The 19,369-nt window shown below is 40.7% G+C and overlaps 1 protein-coding gene across 1 annotated transcript in view; it reads left to right on the forward strand.

Moving 5' to 3' along the window:
* The window catches only part of CNTNAP2 (contactin associated protein 2), a 1,963,583-nt gene that overhangs the window by 573,981 nt on the left and 1,370,233 nt on the right, over window positions 1-19,369 (forward strand). The window contains exon 2 of the mRNA XM_049643059.1: window positions 18,083-18,193. Coding sequence (XP_049499016.1) covers window positions 18,083-18,193 — 111 coding nt within the window. The remainder of the gene's footprint in view (window positions 1-18,082; window positions 18,194-19,369) is intronic.

Here is a 19,369-nt window from a genome sequence, read left to right on the forward strand (position 1 = left end):
AGAGACTTTCCTTAGATTAGAATATATTCCTGGAAATCAGTGTGATATGCTTTCACCTTTTATTTGTGTATTTTGAAAAGTTTTCTTTTATTGATTAGAAAATATTTTAATGATTTTAACATTGGAGGTTTTAAATTCTGTTGTAGGGGTATTTGACATTTCAAAGCCTCTGCCAGTCCCTTACTATTTTTTGTTTGTTTGTTTGTTTGTTTTTTGGCTTCCACCACTGTACTTCATACCAGTTATGTTTGAATATTGATCTGATTAACAGTTATGAAAAATATACAAAATTACACTGCAACTAAGTCATACATAGTAGGTCAAACCAAAATGCATTTTTAAATGCTGCTTCACAGTACTGAGCACTATACTTGTGTAATAAATTCTTCTATCATATATATTAACTTACTGATAAATGTATGTCAGTTTCCTTTCCTGTAAACTAAGTTGATTTTATTATTATTTTTTTAACGTTTATTTAGTTTTGAGACAGAGAGAGACAGAGCATGAATGGGGGAGGGTCAGACAGAGAGGGAGGCACAGAATCTGAAACAGGCTCCAGGCTCCGAGCTGTCAGCACAGACGTGGGGCTCGAACTCACGGACCGCGAGATCATGACCTGGGCTGAAGTCAGACGCTTAACCGACTGAGCCTCCCAGGCGCCCCTAAGCTAAATTGATTCTATAGGGTGATTATTTTCATTATAAATTTTCAAATATAGAACAATAGCACAATCTTCATCCATATACCCATGAACTGGACAATTGTTAACATTTTACCATATTTACTTCACAGATATATTTGTCATTTTCCAGTACCAGTAACTACGCTGCATGATATCTCATCCGAACCTGCCAGACTTGCGTAGGTCAAGATGAGCAAGATTCTCTAAAACCTAACGTGCTACATTTAGATACGTAAAACATGCAACTTCGCACCCAGAGGTGTTCGCTGCATAGTACAGCACCAGGGTTCTGGCAAATTCTGTGTTGTGCAGTTCTTCCACATAGTGCATATACTGCACATTCAACTCTATGCCGCATTGGCCCGTATATTCCTGAGAGAGGAGAACTTGCTTTCGGATTAGGCATGCGTGAGAATCCCGTCCTCAGTGTCCCAATTTGCTCACATTCTGAGTGGATGGCTTTTCCCAGATTAGCGGTGTCTCCATTGATTTTGACCAGTTGTTTCCTTCATTCCCCAAGTACTTTCTGCGCCGGACACCGGGGTCCATGTTGTTTTAAGACTTCCGGCCGTGGATGGTAGGAGTGTTCCTGGAAGTGGTGCGTACCCTTCGAGAGCTGGCAATAACTTCACAATGCACAGCAGTCATTGCGAGCAAACGAAGCCCAATGTTTTAAGTGCAATCCTAAATACGTTCACAGTCATTCCCATCCCACCTTGGTAGGAGTGTGTGTGTTTTGGCGTGAGGAGAGGGGGGTATTGCAAGGGAGGAGAAGCCAGATTGAAATGCAATAATGGTCTTAAGCAATTATGGCTAAGAGAGTTTTCCTTGACAAGTTTAAAGTAAACGGCTTTAAAAGGAGCATGTAGGATTGGGAGGGCCGGAAATTGTAGGCGTAAGAGCCTCATGGTACATCTGTCTCGGTCTGTCCTCTCACATATCTTTGTTGAAAACCAAGGCCAAGAAAAGAAAAAAAAAGAAAGAAAGAAAACCAAGTCCAAGAAATCCAGAGCTAGGACTCTAAAATCATCCTTTGAATGGGCTTTCTGATCATGGAGGAAAATATTTTAAATTTCTGAATATAATAAGCTGAAGTATTTAAAGATGAAGCGTCCTGACATCCATAATTCATTGTCAAATGACTCGCCAAAATCATAAATGGCTACACATGCATGGATGAAGCAAATTGTGCAACATATTAGCAACTGTTGAACCCAGATGGTGTATATGTGAATGTCCATTGTACCATTATTTCTACCTTTCTGGGTGCTTGAAAGTTTTTATTAAAAGTGTCTGAAGGGGTGCCTGGGTGGCTCAGATGGTTAAACATCTGACTTTTGATTTAGGTTAAAGTCAAAACCTCAGGGTTCTTGGGATCAAGCCCCATGTCATTGGACTCCATGCTGACACTGTGCTTTCACCTTTTCATGTGATTATCATTATTATTATTATTATTATTATTATTGAGAGAGACAGAGAGAGGGACAGAGACAGAGTGAACAGGGAGCGGGGGAGTCAGAGAGAGAGAGAGAGAGAGGGAGACACAGAATCTGAAGCAGGCTCCAGGCTCTGGGCTGTCAGCACAGAGCCCAGTGCGGGGCTCAAACTCATGGACTGTGATATCTTGACCTGAGCTGAAGTCAGAGGCTCAACTGAATGAGCCACCCGGGCGCCCTTGCTTTCACCTTTTAGATTTGCCCTGTTACCAGGACATTTCCTTTCAGGGGGCCAGCTCTGAGGGGAAGGGTCAGCAGCAACGTAAAAAAATATGTCTTCCTTTTTAATTTTTTTAAGTTTATTTACTTTTATAACTTTTTTAATGCTTATTTTTGAGAGAGAGGGAGAGAGAGAGCATGAGTGGGAGAGGGGCAGAGAGAGAAAGAGACACAATCCGAAGCAGGCTCCAGACTCCCAAGTTGTCAGCCCAGAGCCCAGCGCAGGGCTCAAACCCATGAACTGTGAGATCATGACCTGAGACAAAGTCGGAAGCTTAACCGACTGAGCCACCCAGGCGCCCCATTAAGTTTATTTTGAGGGGTAGGGAGAGAGGGGCAGAGACAGAGAGAGAATCTCAAGCAAGCTCCATGCTGCCAGTGCAGAGCCCAATGCAGGGCTTGATCTCCCAAACTGTGAGATCATGACCTGAGCTGAAATCAAGAGTCAGTGCTTAACTGACTGAACCACCCAGGTGCTTCCCCCCACTTTTTCTTTTTTTTAAAAATTATTTTCTTTTATTTTTTTATCACAATAAGTATACACTTTAATTCCCATCCTTAATTTCACCCGTTCTCCCACCAACATCCCCTCTGCTAACCATCAGTTTGTTCTCTAGGATTTCTTCCTAAAATAGGGAAATTTGCATGTGCCTAATGGTCTTTCTTTCCTCCTTTCTCTGAATGCCAGAGGCATCAGAAAGGAGAAGATTAAAATATTATAAGAAAAGAGCGAGAGAAAGTTCCATCAGAAGTTGGGAAGGGATGGTGCACAGAGATCTTCCTTTTCCACTTTACCATTATGATAAAAGATATATTAGGGGCACCTGGGTGGCTCAGAGGGTTAAGCATCTGACTTCGGCTCAGGTCATGATCTCAGGGTTTGTGGGTTCGAGTTCCGCATCCAGTTCTGCGCTTAAAGTATGGAGCTTAGGACTCTCTGTCTCTCCCTCTCTCTGTGACCTCCCCCTACTGGCATTTCTTCTCTCTCTCTCAAAATAAAACAAAACAACAACAACAACAACAACAACAACAACAACAACAACAAAAAGATACCCAGTTAACAGAACACCATTTAATGGAGCTATGTGGGCTAAAGAAATCTTAATCTTCTCCAGAAGTAACAAAATATGACAGCAAAGGAGACAGTTTTGCAATTTAATATACAGATGCCAAAAGAAGAACTGGTTAGTTCTGTTTTAAAGAAGGCCATGGAGAATCCTAAACGTCTTGGGAAATTTTACAGGTGCTACATGTTTTACTTTCTGTGTCCTAGTAAAGCAACTTTATTATTTCAACAAATTACTTACAGAACCTGTGACTCATAATTTTAGTTAAAAGTGTGAAATCAATTGAGCGTGAAGATATTAATCTTGGCATATGCTTTTAAATGAGTCAAACATCTTGTTTAAAAAAAAAAAAAAGATGATTAGAGCAAATGGGTCCAATGCTATGTTGTAGACTCTACTCAAGAAATGACTTCACACTCTACTGTCCCCCACGTAAAAAAATCTCAGTAATTTTTGCCTCTCTTCTGTCTGTTATCTCCCACATCCTTTTGGAAAACAGATTTGGTCACCTTTCAAAATACCTTCTGCATCGTTTTCCTCTTAGAAACCCACTGCCACTGGCTTAGCTCACCTTCCCCCATCTTCTATTTTACACTGCTGTAATACTCTTGTTGTTTCCAGAATACAGCTCCAAACGACATCTCCCAGCTGCCAAAGTTTTTTTTTTTGTTTTTTCTCTAAAATATAGATACATCACATCGCTGCCCTCTGAAGCAAACCATCTCCATGGTTTCTCAAGGCCTGCGGAATATAATCCCCAGTTATAGCATGGTATTCACTAGCCTGTAAAGTTTGGGATACAAGATATCTTGTAATAGGCATCCAATAAAAATTTGTTGAAAGAGTAATTGAGAACAAGCCAAATAGATCGTAGCTGCATGAGGTATTTTTACACAATCAGGGCTCAGCCTCCCTATTCAGATCAACCCCTCTCTAAATTCAATGATTGCTACCCTGTGTACCACCCATCCTTCTTTCATTATGGGTACCAATCACTGCCAATGTGCTGGGTACATAGAAGTGAAGAAAACAATCTTGGGCTGTGCCCTGAGGGGGTGAACAAGGAGTCATGGTGGAGTCACACGTTAAAGTAAATACCCAATTACTGTTCATCTCACAAAGGAAAGGGAACGGGTTCTCAGAAAGAATGGAAGTGGGCTAAATTTGGCTTCAGGGGATGGTAAAGTCAGGAAAGGTTTCTTCTGGCATTTGATTTAAGACATGATAAATTATCCAAGAGAAAATTGGAAGAAGAGTACATTAGGCGACTACAAGTTGTTTTTTTGTTGTTGTTGTTTTCTTTTGTTGCATTTCGTTTTTAAGATTCCGTCCGTATCTCATTCACTCATTCACTCATGAAGCTGCCATACATCCCTATATGTGGCCTTTATATGGTACTGATTCTATTGCCTGGCATGGTTGTGTCTTCCATTTTCTATGTAATGGTTTTTTTTCTTATCCTCCCATATATGTTTTTTTGTTTTTTTTTTTTCATTTTAAAACTTCAAACTGGCCTTTGCCCTTAAGAAAACCTGTCTGTGGGTGTTCATAACGGCCTTATTCATATTGCCAAAGCTGGTAAGCCATCAAGATTGCCTTCCGTAGGCACATGGATACAGAAACTGTTGTGCATCCAGACATTGGAAATACTGTTTAGCGGTAAAAAGACGCGAGCTCTCAAGGCATGAAAAGACATAGGAACCTTAAATGCAGATTACTAAGTGAAAGAAGCCAATATGAAAAGACTGTATATTCTAAGATTCCAACTGTAGCACATTGTGGGAAAGAAAACAAAACTGTGGAGATAGTAACAAGATCTGTGGTGGCCAGGGTGAGGGTGGGGACACAAATAAACAGAACATAGATGACTTTTAGGGCAGTGAAAATACCTTGTATGATGCTATAATGATGGATACAGGTCATGAAACATTTCTCCAAACCCATAGAATGTACAACACCAAGAGTAAATCCTAAAGTAAACTGTGGACTCTGGGTGAATATGATGTGTTCATATAAGCTCACTGCTGTTCAAAAATGTGACATTCTAGGGGCGCCTGGGTGGCTCAGTTGGTTAAGCGGCCGACTTCAGCTCAGGTCACGATCTCACGGTCCGTGAGTTCGAGCCCCGCGTCGGGCTCTGGCCTGATGGCTCAGAGCCTGGAGCCTGCTTCCGATTCTGTGTCTCCCTCTCTCTCTGCCCCTCCCCCGTTCATGCTCTGTCTCTCTCTGTCTCAAAAATAAATAAAAAAACGTTAAAAAAATTAAAAAAAAATGTGACATTCTAGTGAGGCAGCTATGCCTATGTAGGAGTATGGCATTGTATGGCAAATCTCTTTACCTTCCTCTCAGTGTGAATCTAGATCTAAAACCGCTCCAAAAAATAATACATTAAAAAGACAAAAGAGAGGGTTGCCTTGGTGGCTCAATCAGTTAAGCATCCGACTTCGACTCAGGTCATGATCATGAGTTCACGAGTTCGAGCCCCACGTCAGGCTCTGTGCTGACAGCTCGGAGCCTGGAGTCTGCTTTGGATTCTGTGTCTCCCCCTCTCTCTCTCTCACCTTCCCTGCTCTTTCACCCTCTCTCCTTTCTCTCTGTCTCTCTCTCAGGAATAAACATGTTTAAAAAATAAATAAAAAAGAGAAAACACTACTGATGTTAAATTTTCACTTCCTTTATAATAAATTTGGTTAAATATCACATTCTCTGCTGCCAAGGTCTTCCAGTCTTCGAATGTTGATAAGCCCAATGTCTTACAATCCCCTATGAGGCCCTACAGACCCAGCGCCCCCCCTCACTCCCTGTGGTCTTCCTGACCTCTTTGCTTCTGTCTGCCCCATGCTCCTTCTGCTCCAACCACACAGGGTCCCCTGAGGTCACACCCATCCTGCTCCTGCTTCTAGACTTCCTCCTTTGGGAAGTGAGGACGTTCCTTTTCTTGTCCTGGAACTACCATCCCACAGATATCAGGTATCAGATAATACTATGTGACTGGTTCTCTCTTCGCCATGAAGTTTCTGCTAAACGTGGTCTTATTAACGAGGCCATCTCAGACCCCTAATTCAAAAGGCCTTCATCTACCCAGCGTACCCTCATCTTCCTTCTCTGCTCTATTTCCCCCATGATAACGACCACTTGCTTACATACCATGAATTTTTAAATTGGTTATTTATTATAATAGAAACCTCTGTGTTGTTCACTGTTATATCCTTACTGTGGGCACTCAAATAATTGGTGGGGGCACCTGGGTGGCTTAGTCGGTTGAATATTCAACTCTTGATTTGGCTCAGGTCATGATCTCATGGTCCGTGGGTTAGAGCCCCGCATTGGGCTCTGCACTGACAGCATGGAGCCTGCTGGGGATTCTCTCTCTCCCTCTCTCTGCCACCCCCCCCCCCCCGCCAAATAAATAAATAAATACATAATTGTTGGATGAACAAACGAAGCGTATTTTCTTTGCGCTCATTATCACTGGGCAGTTATCCTGAATCCTATTTATTTTTCATATCTTATTATAAAATCAATACACGCTAATTGAAGAATGGTTCAAAACAGTAGGAAACAGAGGAAAATAAAACTTACGTGGTCTCACAACCAATGTGACACCATGGTTAACATTTTGGTTTATAGATTCTTTTAGCCATTTATTCATCTATAAATATAGATCTCATAAAATTAGTATTCAGAGCCTACTTTTCTTTAACTTAATATACCATAAATATTGTCAATTAAAAACATTCTTTCTACAGCCTCACTTTACTGACTCTTCAGTGCTCCACTGTTTACTTTGTACCAATTGAGCCCATGATCTAATCTAAAGTGACTTGAGCCAGGACCATTTTAGGATGTTTATCTATAGTACTGTAGTCAATTATTTAAAAGTAAAAGTGGTTAATTAGTCTAGGAGACGGACTCGTTGTCAGTAAGTACAATGCATCTCATTGTTCAACACTGTCTTTGAATTAACCAGTTAATGAAACCAGAGAGGCAAAAAAATGAGCCATTTGCCAGTGGACCAACAAAGGCAATCCAAAAGAGCCTCATCCGTAGGAAGATTGTCAATGAAGGCTTTAAGAGTGGTCAAGTGCATTTAGTCATGCTGCAATTGACCTTGACACTTCAAGTTGTCGGTTTATTAAAAGTGTAAAAGGTAGCTCTGCCTTCTTAGGAGACTGTAGCATTTGAGTGAAGAAAGGCCAGTGTCATCATTGTTTTAGAGATTAAACTTCTGCCCAGTTCTAGGACAAATAGTTGATTCTGTTTTCAAATACAATTTCCTTTTTTTTTTTTTTTTGCATGAAGTAATATGAATTAAATTTTCAAAAACTTTTCTAGACTGCGTAAGGGGTAAAAATGGATTTTTTATTATTTTGCGTGATGGGATTTACTTCTGTAAAATTAGAAGATCAATTTAGAGGAGACAAAAAGTTTAACTTATTTTTTAAAAAGCCTCACAAATCTATTTTTTCTAGTATGTAACAGTTCAGTAGATAATTTGAAACTGATTCATCTGTTATACCATCTGTCAGAAATATGCTGCAGCTGTTAAATGTCCAGCAAAATTTGAACTACAAGTCTCAAAGTAATTCGCCCTTGGTACATGCAGACCGGACAATTTCCAATTTGATTTACAACCATGATTTTTGCAAACGTGACTGATGGTCTAGCTATACTATTTAAAATCTTTTTCTGAGCACAGCTATTGGACCGACAAGGAGGAAAAGGAAAGAAATTTGATCTGATTTTTTAAGATAAAAGCATGAATTTATTCATGTCAGAAGCTATGATGCTGATTGTGTTCAATACTTTTTTTAAGTTCATGAAGAATACCCACTCTGTGCTCTGTATTCAACACATGGAGAATGTGAAAACTCCCCTTCCTTTCAAAAGAGACCCGCCTATGGGAAAGGAGATCGAAATATAAACAAATACTTATCACAGTAGATTTTCAATGATAACAGGATTAGAACGTTATATTAGAACTACCAAAAGTCTTATGTTCTTTTGAAAATGAAGTAAAAGATAGTCGTAAAGAGGCTAACCCAGAAAAGCCAATGGCTTCCACTCCCCCAAAATCCATTTGGTGGAGCCAAGATATTTTAAAAGTTCTGGAGGTATATACTGATGATGTAGACAAACCCTCTGTATAATTCCAGGGTTTCCAACCTACAAGTCATTTTAAGTTGGTGAAGTTGAGAGTGACGATCTTTTCTTATGCGGGATGCGGCGAGGAAGGTCTGTGCATAACTTAATGGTGTGAAGCTGTCTGCATTTTTTAAAATGGAAAAATGCAAAACTGTCCCTTAGCTCCATAAAGCGAATACCTTTCAGTGGCCAAAACTAGGAACTATTTTGCCTCCACTTTTAGAGGTATTTATTTCTTATCATTGTAAGTACTTCACTGGCTCGCCGAGTCTTTCTGTGCTGCATGCCAGGTTTTTAGGCCCCGGGAATAGAGCCTCCATGAGATAGACACATACCCTATTCTCATGGTATTTATAGTCCCAGTCAGCAAGAAAAGTAATAAGCAAATTTAAAAAATAAATAACTAAGCGTGATGTTAGATTGTGATTGTTGCCATGAACACAACAAAATAGTGTGATCAAATAGAAAGTAATATCTGGAAGCTATGAGGGTAGCAGTTGAATTGGGTAATTTCGATGAACTGAACAGAAAAAGAAGAGGTGTTGTTCGAATTGAGGGCAGAAGGGAGTGGGGCCAGCCTTCTTTAGATGTGGTAAAGAGAATTTTAGCCAGGGGGCAGAAAGGCTAGCAAGAACCTCGAGCTGGAGTGTGCTGAGTGTGTCCAGAAGGGAGGAAAAAGAGTGAAGCTAAACTAGCTTCCTGACACAGAGGAAAAGAGCAAAATAAAGTAACACCCGAGATGCCTGAGGGCCAGGCCATCAAAGGCTTCCTCAGAGTTTGGATTTCATACTAAATGTGAGGGGAAGCCATTGGGAAGTTGTCAGGGCATGGCTTAATCTGATCCCTATTTTTAAAAGTTCCATCCGGCAACTCTGAAGAAAATAGATTTTAGCGAGATAAAGGTTGAAGCAGGAAATAAGTTTCCAATAAATACTGAGGTCTTAAACCAAGACATTCCTGGGATCAATGTGAGAGATGATGAGAAAAATCTGGCCATTGCAATATTATTAGGATATCTGCATAGCCCAGGAATAAACTCAACGGAACATAGATTTTATCTGAAGTGAGTCGAGAGGCGGCGTGTCCTTGAAATGTGGACCTCAAAAGCATTAAGCCTTGCCTTCAGGCCCAACTCCGTTTTTGTTCCAGCCCCAATATTCTTTAGTTGTGAGGTCTCAAGCATCCTCGTCTGTAAAATGGAAATGCTACCTATGTCAAAAGCTTACTGTAATAACTCAGTGAAATAGTTGTCTCAAAATATTTAATGTGTCGCCTGTCACATAAATACTCAATAAATGATAAGTGTTGCTATTCATTTATTTACTGCTTTTGGTATAATGGTCTCTCCTGTACATTACTGATGGGGGCCCAAATGGCAAGGATTGAGGTGGAAGAGGAGACAACTGCCTCATTCAGCCCAAGGTACTATAATGCATATGGAAGCCCACTGGGCTTTGTCACATTGAACGGAAAATAAACAAAAAGTAAATGGACTCACTTCCATTGGGGAGTACACAGGAGGGATTCAGTGAGAAGAAAAAGAGGGCGAGATAGGTTTCCGTTTTTTCGCCTACTGATTTTCACTGCGTATCTGATATGTCCACTCCGTTGACTTAAGTCCAGTTTGATTATCCTTAGCTTTCTCCTAAATTAGCACTTGATGACAAACTAATTGTATTTCCCTTCATGACTGCTGTCCATCATAGTCCTTTTGTGTGGTAGGTAAATAAACCAAATCAATTCTTATATAGATGGTCTGGAAAAACAGTTCTCAGTTATATAAAGTTTTTACCAATGATCTAACACTCATGTATTCTCGCACCCTTTTCCTTGCAAAACAACTTAATTCTGCTATGTAGATCCTAAATAAATAATAAAATATTTATTTATAAAATGAAATATATAACAATGAGAACATATTTGTCTGGGAATGTCTGTAATTATTGAGTAAAAAAGTATGCTCGAGACCAGATTTTAAATGTTCTTGTTTCTGTATACATATCTGTGATATTAAATGCTGTGTGTGTGTGTGTGTGTCTGTGAAAACTAGTAATAGTGATTACTTCTGTGGATTATGAGAGTCCTTTCTTTCTCTGTTTTGTGTGGAATTTTATAGGATCAGGAAAATAATGGATCTTATTTTCAGTAACAGAGAGTAGACAAGGAAAGCCAGAAAAATAGGTACACAAAGCAGTGTGTGAACTATGAAACAAATGGAAGAAAATATAGTTTAAGCGAAAACATATAAAGTAAGGGATGAGTTCGAGTCAATGGTGTTTTGCCCAAAGGAAGAGCAAATATTTTTCCACTGTACTCCTATGACACTGATTTCCTAACCACATAATCTCTCTTGCCATGATTTGAAAATCATAGAACAACTGATTCAAAACTAGGAAAGAACTTTTGAAATAATGGAAAAACCGAGGAGACGGTGGGTACGAGGGAATTGAATTAAGTCGTTCAAATTCACTGCTGGAAATAAAATCTGGATCTTTTGTTTGTGCACAGCGTCTTCTCTCTTTTGTGCTATTAGGGAAACTTCAACCTAATAATATCTCTGAAAGCAAATTGGGCTCCCATGAGTGAGGTACAGTAGAGACCATTATACCAAAATCTGTAAATAAGTGAATATCAACAGTAATCATTGAGTATTTCTGTGACAGGCAACACATTACATATCTACCCCAAGAAAATATTTATTAGACAGCGCTAAGTTAAAAAACAGTGGACCTCGGGGCGCCTGGGTGGCCCAGTCGGTTAAGCGTCTGACTTCGGCTCAGGTCATGATCTCGCGATTCATGAGTTCGAGCCCCGCATCAGGCTCTGTGCTGACAGCCTGGAGCCTGCTTCAGATTCTGTGTCTCCCTCTCTCTCTGCCCCTCCCCTGCTCATGCTCTGTCTCTCTCTGTCTCAAAAATAAATACAAACATTAAAAAAAAAAATTAAAAAAAAAACAGTGGACCTCAACTATGTAAACAAAATTTATGAAAAAAAAATACTGAAAGAGAATATTGTATTGTATTAAAGTAATAGTCTTTGAATATTACATAAGTTGTTAAACAAAGCTTAGCCTCCAGATATGATGACGCCGTTTCTATAAAGAGAAGTAATTGGGGTCTGAGATTTCCACAGACGACATATGGAATGATGTAAGTTTGTGTTTTGCTTCTTAACAGAATGCCAAAGTTAGCAAAATCCCGAGGTGAAAAACCTGGGGCCTGTTCAAGTAATGCCCGCTGATGAAAGACAAAGCGCCACGTTTCTAAGTGCATCAAAACAAAATACTTCTGTAATCAGCTGCCCAAATTTATGGGAAGTAAAAAGAGTGCTGTGTGGCACAGCTGTTAAGAAACATCTTTAAGGTTATCGTTCGCACCGTGTGCCTTTCCCCCTCCCTCTCTTCCTTCTTTTCTCTCTTTCTTTTCCTCTTTCTCTCTTTCTTTCTTTATTGAAAAGGAAATGGGGGGGGGGGGGAAGGAATCACAGTCCTGGGAATAGAGCCTCTGACAAACAGTTGTGCTAGATCCCATACAAGTCTCTCCGTGGTCACAGTGTGCAAAGCGATGCTGCTTAAGAGTCTATGAAGCCCCGAAGGGGGTAGACTGACCTCGGTGATGAGCCAAGAAGTGCCTGAGTAGAGACTTGAGTCTCCTACTCATTCAAATGCTGCAACTCTCCACGAGGCCAGACAAGAGAGCATGTTTTAGTTGTTTATGGGGTCTCCCCCGATGCCTTTGAAGCACGGCAGCCAACAGCCTGTTGTCTAGGAGGTCGGGCAAATGGGATCGGGGACGGCACAGCAAGCGGTAGGTCGGACACAGTGCCCACGAAGTGGCTTCACGGGTAGTTGCGTACTCAGGCCGGGGAAGAAGATCATTGGCAGTAGTCAGGCCTGTGGGTGGGCAGACAGGGCACAAGGGAATTGAGGAGCCGGAGGCCGACTTGGAGCCCTGCGACGGGACGCAGGCCCCTGGCGTGAATGTGACGGGGAGACAGAACATCTCTGGAAGGACCCGAGATACTCCCGGGGCTGCCGGAGAGAGTACAGATCCCAGTGATTCAGCTTGTGATTCGAGGTAGTTTTGGCCAGAAGGAGCAAGGCAGAAGCGCATTGATTGGAGAGAGAGGAGGCCAGATGGAAGGCTGGCCTCATAAATTTGTCCTGACCATGGAGAGGAGGGGTCATAAAACCTGAGGCAGGGCACACATCTGCAGGCGGAGGTAATGTAGCTCCAGCTTCTAAAGTTAGAAGTTGAAGGCATCAGACTTTAAGAGTCCACCCAGGGATGTATTCCTCTGACAATGAGCCTTTCACAGTTGTTTTTTGTTTGTTGGTTTGTTTGTTCGTGTTTTTGTTTTCAGTGAAGTATGAATGGGGATGTTGGTAGAGTTTCCGTCCTGAGAACCCTGGTTCTGGAGTCCTTTGTTGTTCTTGTGTTCTGTGCAGCAGGCTCATGTTTCCAAATGTGTGATATAAGACGTATATGTTAAGTGCTATAATTTTATTTTATTTTTAAATTTTTTTAACATTTTTATTTGTTTTTGCAAGACAGAGAGGGAGACAGAGCATGAGCAGGGGAGGGGCAGAGAGAGAGGGAGACAGAGAATCCGAAGCAGGCTCCAGGCTCTGAGCTGTCAGCACAGAGCCCGACGCGGGGCTCGAACCCGCGGACCGTGAGATCATGACCTGAGCCGAAGTCGGATGCTTTCACGACTGAGCCACCCAGGCTCCCCTCATTGCTATAATTTTAAAAGACACTGTGAAAAAAAAAAAAAAAAAAAAAAGACACTGTGTTGTGAAAATTCCCTGACATTACTTTTATTTTTGTTTCTGTTTATTTTTTCTCTCATATTCCTTTCAATCAGAGATACATTTGAATGCCATCTTTAATGTCGGTTAGATGCATTCTAAAGTTCTTTGACCTTGCACACTCCTGCCCATATCCCTTTGCCAATGCAGATCCGTCCCTCTCAGCCACGCTTTCCGAGGTGAAGGGCAACAGCCATTTGATCTTTATTTGCTGGTAATCTCCTCTGTTCCAGCTTGAATTAGTACAGAGTTCCTCCAGTTAGTCTGACTTCCTGATTGACTGAAATTGTGTGAAAATAAAACCCAAGGCCCATCTGCTTCTTTAGTTTTCATCCAAGATTCCCTTGAAGAGGAATACACTGGAGACCAAATATTTGCCGTAGCTGTGTGGCCGTAGTTTTGGAAGACATCCCAATATGGGAAGATATAATACTAAATTATTTCAAATGTTAGCAACCACCGCCCCCCACTCCTCCTCCTCCCCTATAAAAATTCTAACTTTCTCCAGGGATTTGCCTGATTTACTAATATTTAATGTCTGCAGAATATTAAGACACATGTTCTAACACAACAAGCAAGCTCTTTGGAATAAGTAATGTGTAATAACGATTATTACAGTTGGAAATAAAAATGGAGAGTTCATCATAATAATCCGTATACGCTATGTACATGCACAGCAGTGCTGCTGCAACCATCCTGGGAAATTCGATGCCCGTTGTGGCCTCCATGATTTTGCTTGAGCTGTTCCCTCTTTCTAGAATCTTCTTAAACCTCTTTCTACCTATCTGCATTCCCTCATTCTTAAGGTTATAGTCATTATTTATATGTTACCTGATACCACAAATGATGATTAATCATTCTTCTTTGTGGCTATCTGGACTATTTATTAACGCTAGACCAGAGGTTGGGAAACTTTTTTTCTGTCAAAAATCAGATAGTAAATATTTTAGCTTGCGAGGTTATATGGTCTCTGTTTGTGACATTCTGCTGTGGATTTGAAAACAGCTGTAGATAATACATAAAGAAGAGGGTTTGGGTGTGTTCCAATAAAACTTTATTTACAAAAGCAAGCCAGGGGCCACATTTGGCCTGTAGGACATAGTTCGTGGACTCCTGTACTTGAAAGTGCTTGAAAGTTTTAGAGTTTGAGAGAAACTTAACTAATGTGCTCATATGATGAGTGAGTCATCTGTAGAAAGGAAGGTCAGTGACATAGTCAAGGTCACGTATTTATGATGGAGCAAGCAGTAGCAAGCAATTCGCTAAACAACAGCCCTGCGTTTTAAATTTGTTTCTTTCAGTACTTGATTATATTTTGTTCAGCACTGAATTACAAAGTGATATTATGCTCTTGTTTCCTGTTTAGTTACTTTATGTGGGTCCATGTATTATTGGACTCATGGGGAAATGGGCTATATTTTTTTATAGCCTAAAGTGGCCAGAACAGTACAAGGCATTTATCGAGATCTTAGTATTTGTTAGTAAAGCCTTCCAGGAGAACATACAGAACATGTAGCATTTTTTTTTTAATTTAATGTTTATTTATTTTTGAAAGAGTATGAGCGGGGGAGGGGCAGAGAGCGAGAGAGAGGAAGACACAGAATCCGAAGCAGGCTCCGAGGCGCCCCACGATTTTTTTTTTTTAATTAGTGAAAAATTTAAAATTTGATACGAAGATGATCGATTTGTGGTGGAAGTGAGAAATATTTAAATGTAATAAGGATACACTATGTTCAGGTTTTATAAATGCTATATTTAAATTCTAAATTGCAACTAGCTAATGGATCATTTAATCAATTATTCATTAACTTCATTTTAATTACTTTCAACGCAACTCTATGCATTGGATGTTCCCTTTTGGAAAATGCATCGCTCGTTATCGGGTATAAGCTTGCCCTATCGAGCAGGTTTAGACTGGAAAACGTTTCTCCCCGCGTGGTTTTATTGATTTCTAAGAGTTCACCTCATTTCCTTCAGATGACTACTCAGATGTCACCTAATCAAAGAGACTTTCCTTGACAAAGCAGTGAAAAACAGCCGCTCTCAACCTCTACCCTACCCCCCAACTACCTGCCCCTTCTTCCATATTTAGTGTGTCCAGAGTATTCGTCACCATCTCATACGATAACCTTTTATGCTTTTACCTGTTTTTTCATTTTTGTTTTAGTTAGTTTTTGGTTTCCACTAAAACATAAATTCCGTGACAGGCATGTTAGTCAATATTATCTGCGACCGCATTTGCTGCCCCTGGCCCAGCATAGGCGCTGGGTGCACGTTTGAATGAATGAGACAGACATGAATGAACGTTAGCACATTCCTAATAGAAGGGAAAATTTCGGAGTAATGATGACTCCAGATAAATGCAAAACTTTTGTCCCAAGATCATAAAAAGTTAGACTCAAAAGAGTCAGCAGATTCGAAATCAAGGTTTTGTATTTGTGCTCCCTGGCAACTAAACTGAATAGCAGAATTTTTTTTATTTAATACAAAATCCTTCACTGTAGATTTTCACTTTGTGAACTGAAACCTTAAATAAATTTTATGGGGCGCCTGGGTGGCTCAATCAGTTGAGTGTCCCGACTCTTGATTTTGGTTCAGGTCATAATCCCAGGGTCAGTCATGGGATCCAGCCCCCATGTGGCTGAGTGTGGAGCCTGTTTAACACTGTCTCACCCTCTGCCCCTCCCCCGCTCATGCATGTGCATACACACACGCTGTCTCTCTCAAATAAAATAAAATAATAAAATAATAAAAAATATAAATAAATTTGATGTTCATTTTTTCATTGTTTTACATTTAGCTTCCTGGGGGAATATATTCATATGCATATGCCATATTTCCCAGAGGCACTTGCAGCATAACAAAGGAAAATAAGAAATCTAACTATATTTTACGAGGGTGGAGATGTTCATTTTTAACTTCGGATTTGTACACACTTGAGTGGTGAGATAATGAATCATCACTCATTTCTCCAGCATCACTGGGACTTCCCTCCACTTGAGTGACTTTTCAAGAAAACGAGTTCATTCCTTCTGTTGCTGAAGTTTTCTTCTGTTTATAAAGATCTGAGGTAGCAAGCATTCTAGAATATGTAGTGTAACTCTCTGTCTTATTCAACAGACAACTGAGCATGTGTAAAAAACACACCTCTCTTGACGATGAGGTGTTGCGCCATCTTGTAAGTCAGCAGTGTGTTTTGGGACCCTGTGGTTCTCAGGTTTAGGTGGCTCTTCTTGTCATTCGTTCGCTCACTCATTCATCCTACAAATGTTTTTAGAGTGTGTACCAGGAGCCAGGTATGGTTCACATTACTGGAGAGTAAGCATTAGGCAAACTATCAAAAACTTGATTCCCACACAGCTTCCAGTCTAGTGGGAGAGAAAGGAAACCAAGCAATTAAATGAGTAAAAACATACATGTGTGGTGGCTCTGAGAGCTATGAAGGAGCAGAAAGCAAGGAGTAGGTAAGGAGAGTGATGGTCGCATCATGCTCGTTAGCTGGGTGGACTACGGAAGTCTGTCTGCAGCGGTGAAAGGTGACGTTGTGAGCAGAGAGACCAGAGGGAAGAGCCTCATGGTAGCTGGAAGAATAATTGCAAAGGCCACAGCAGGAGCTGGCCTGATGTTGCAATAAGAGGAAGGGGGCTCTGGTGGTAGACAGCAATGGACAAGAATGCCAGAGAGAGATGTGGCCAGTCTTGTGGCTGCTGTGGGCCACTGGGGGCTTCAGACTTTATTCTGAGAGATTGAGAGCAGAAGCCAGGGGATGTCGTGAGCCTAGCAGCCACTTGGCCACTTACGTGTGCAAATGTCCCTCAGGCAGCTGGGTGCAGGACTATAGAAAAGCAAGGGAGGAGGCAGGAAGACTGTCCAGTCCTTCACAACAGTGATCACTGGTGGCTGCTTGGACCAGGTGATATGAGGGGGTAGGATTTGGGGTATTCCAGAATGAGAACGCGCGGCCCCTGATGCAGTCTCCTGGAGAGCAGGTGCAGAATGAGAGGAGATCCAAGAACTGAGTCCTGGGCACTTTAACGTTGAGGCATGAGGAAAATGAGAGCGATCCATGAAAGGAATCAGAAAGCAAGCAGTAGTGGGGAAGGAGGAAAAACGAAAGCTTAAGGGCCACTGAAGCCAAGTGAAGAAAGGAAATGAGGGGTCGATTGGTTGCAAAGCAGTTGACTGGTCTAGAATGATGGGAACTGGTTAGTTTTCCAGATGGCATTACTTTTCAGGGTGACACCTATTTCTCAGCCTTTCAGCTGTGATAGGATGTCTCCTGGCCTTCCCTCGTTCAGTCTCTGTGTTTGCAATCAATGTTTCTAATCTTCTATCCCTATAACGAATAAATCCCTAAAGATTTCCAGAGGCTGTCAGCCTTCCCAAAGCTTGTTAAATCAGCATCACCACCTTTCCTCGTGATTCCTAGACGGCAGGTCTGCCCTGGGGCCCTTCCGCATAAAGCATTTTGTCATAGGTCCAACTCTTAAAACTCGGGTGTTCAAATGACCACAGTTGAGCTGTCTACCTTCTGACCACTTGCTAAATGTGGTTGCACAGATTTTTATGTTTGTATTGTATTCAACCACTATTTTGACTAAAACACACGCGTCGTCGTCGAAAGATATTTCATCTCTCTGTTCTTTTCTCTTCTTTTCAGAAAAATGCGACGAACCACTCGTGTCCGGACTCCCCCATGGGGCTTTCAGCAGCTCGTCCTCCACATCTGGGAGCTATTCTCCCGGCTATGCCAAGATCAACAAGCGAGGAGGTAAGGCACATTTCATCTCCTTCGTCAATACGTGCAAGGAGAAAGAACGCGTCATATTTAAAACTGCATTTCCGACGTCTATTTTATTGCGCAATGGCTATTAGCAGATACCTCTTTCATTCTGTCCACTTCTGTTAACTCATAGCTACTATAAACCTCTTTTGTAGTCACTGCCAGGGAGTGATAGAGGAAAATTCGGGCTGAAAGCAAGAGGTGGTAAATAAAGGAGGAAGAATTTTTAGAGTTGTACGTGATGCTGGATTCCAGATGATGTACAAATTATGAGTTAAGGAAGTTCTCGTTCATTGGAAAATCATTTAGACCAAAGTTAAAGGTAATTGATTTCTGGGTACCTGAGGGCTCCGTCAGTTAAGTGTGTCCGAATTCGGCTCAGGTCATGATCTCGTGACTCATGAGTTGGAGCCCTGCCGTCGGACGGTGTGCTGATAGCTCGGAGCCTGGAGCCCATTTCAGATTCTGTGTCTCCCTCTCTCTCTGCCCCTCCCCTGCCCATGCTCTGTCTCTCTCTCCTTCAAAAATAAACATTAAAAATATTTTTTAATAAACATTAAGAAATAATAAAATAAAATGAATTGATTTCAAATATGTATACGATGAATCAAAGAATACTATATTCACTATTTTTATTTCTATTTTTAGTAATATATAAATAGTATCTGTTGAAAATATAGGATAAAAAATTACCCTTGGTACTTTCTGCCCCCAGTGCCCAGAATTTAATTTTGTTATTAAAGCCACATGAAAAATAGTTACACAATTGCAACTAAAATTTGAGTTTGGGATTTTAAAGTAATACTATTAATTAGTAAATGGTAATTTCAAAGTAGGCAGCAATCCAGAGAGAATAAAAGATGATTGAGAACAGCAACTTAAAAATCTCTTGCTTCAAAGGAAGACTGATATGAATAACAATCAATGACAACTTAAAAAGGAAAGAAAAAAAAAAAAAGGAAAGAAAAACTTTTCTTGGATAAATGTGAATCATCCCACAAGGGCCATAATTTTTATTCACTAAAACAGGAAATACTAAACTCATTTCACACTCAATTGAATAAAACAAAGTGAGTAAAAATAGAAAGAAGAAGGTAAGGGAGGGAGGGAAGGAAATAGGGAGGAAAAAAATAACATAAAGAAGCAAAGGTGAAAAAAAAAAAA

The sequence above is a fragment of the Panthera uncia genome, chromosome A2 (genome assembly GCF_023721935.1).
Source record: "Panthera uncia isolate 11264 chromosome A2, Puncia_PCG_1.0, whole genome shotgun sequence".
Taxonomy (NCBI): Eukaryota; Metazoa; Chordata; class Mammalia; order Carnivora; family Felidae; genus Panthera; species Panthera uncia.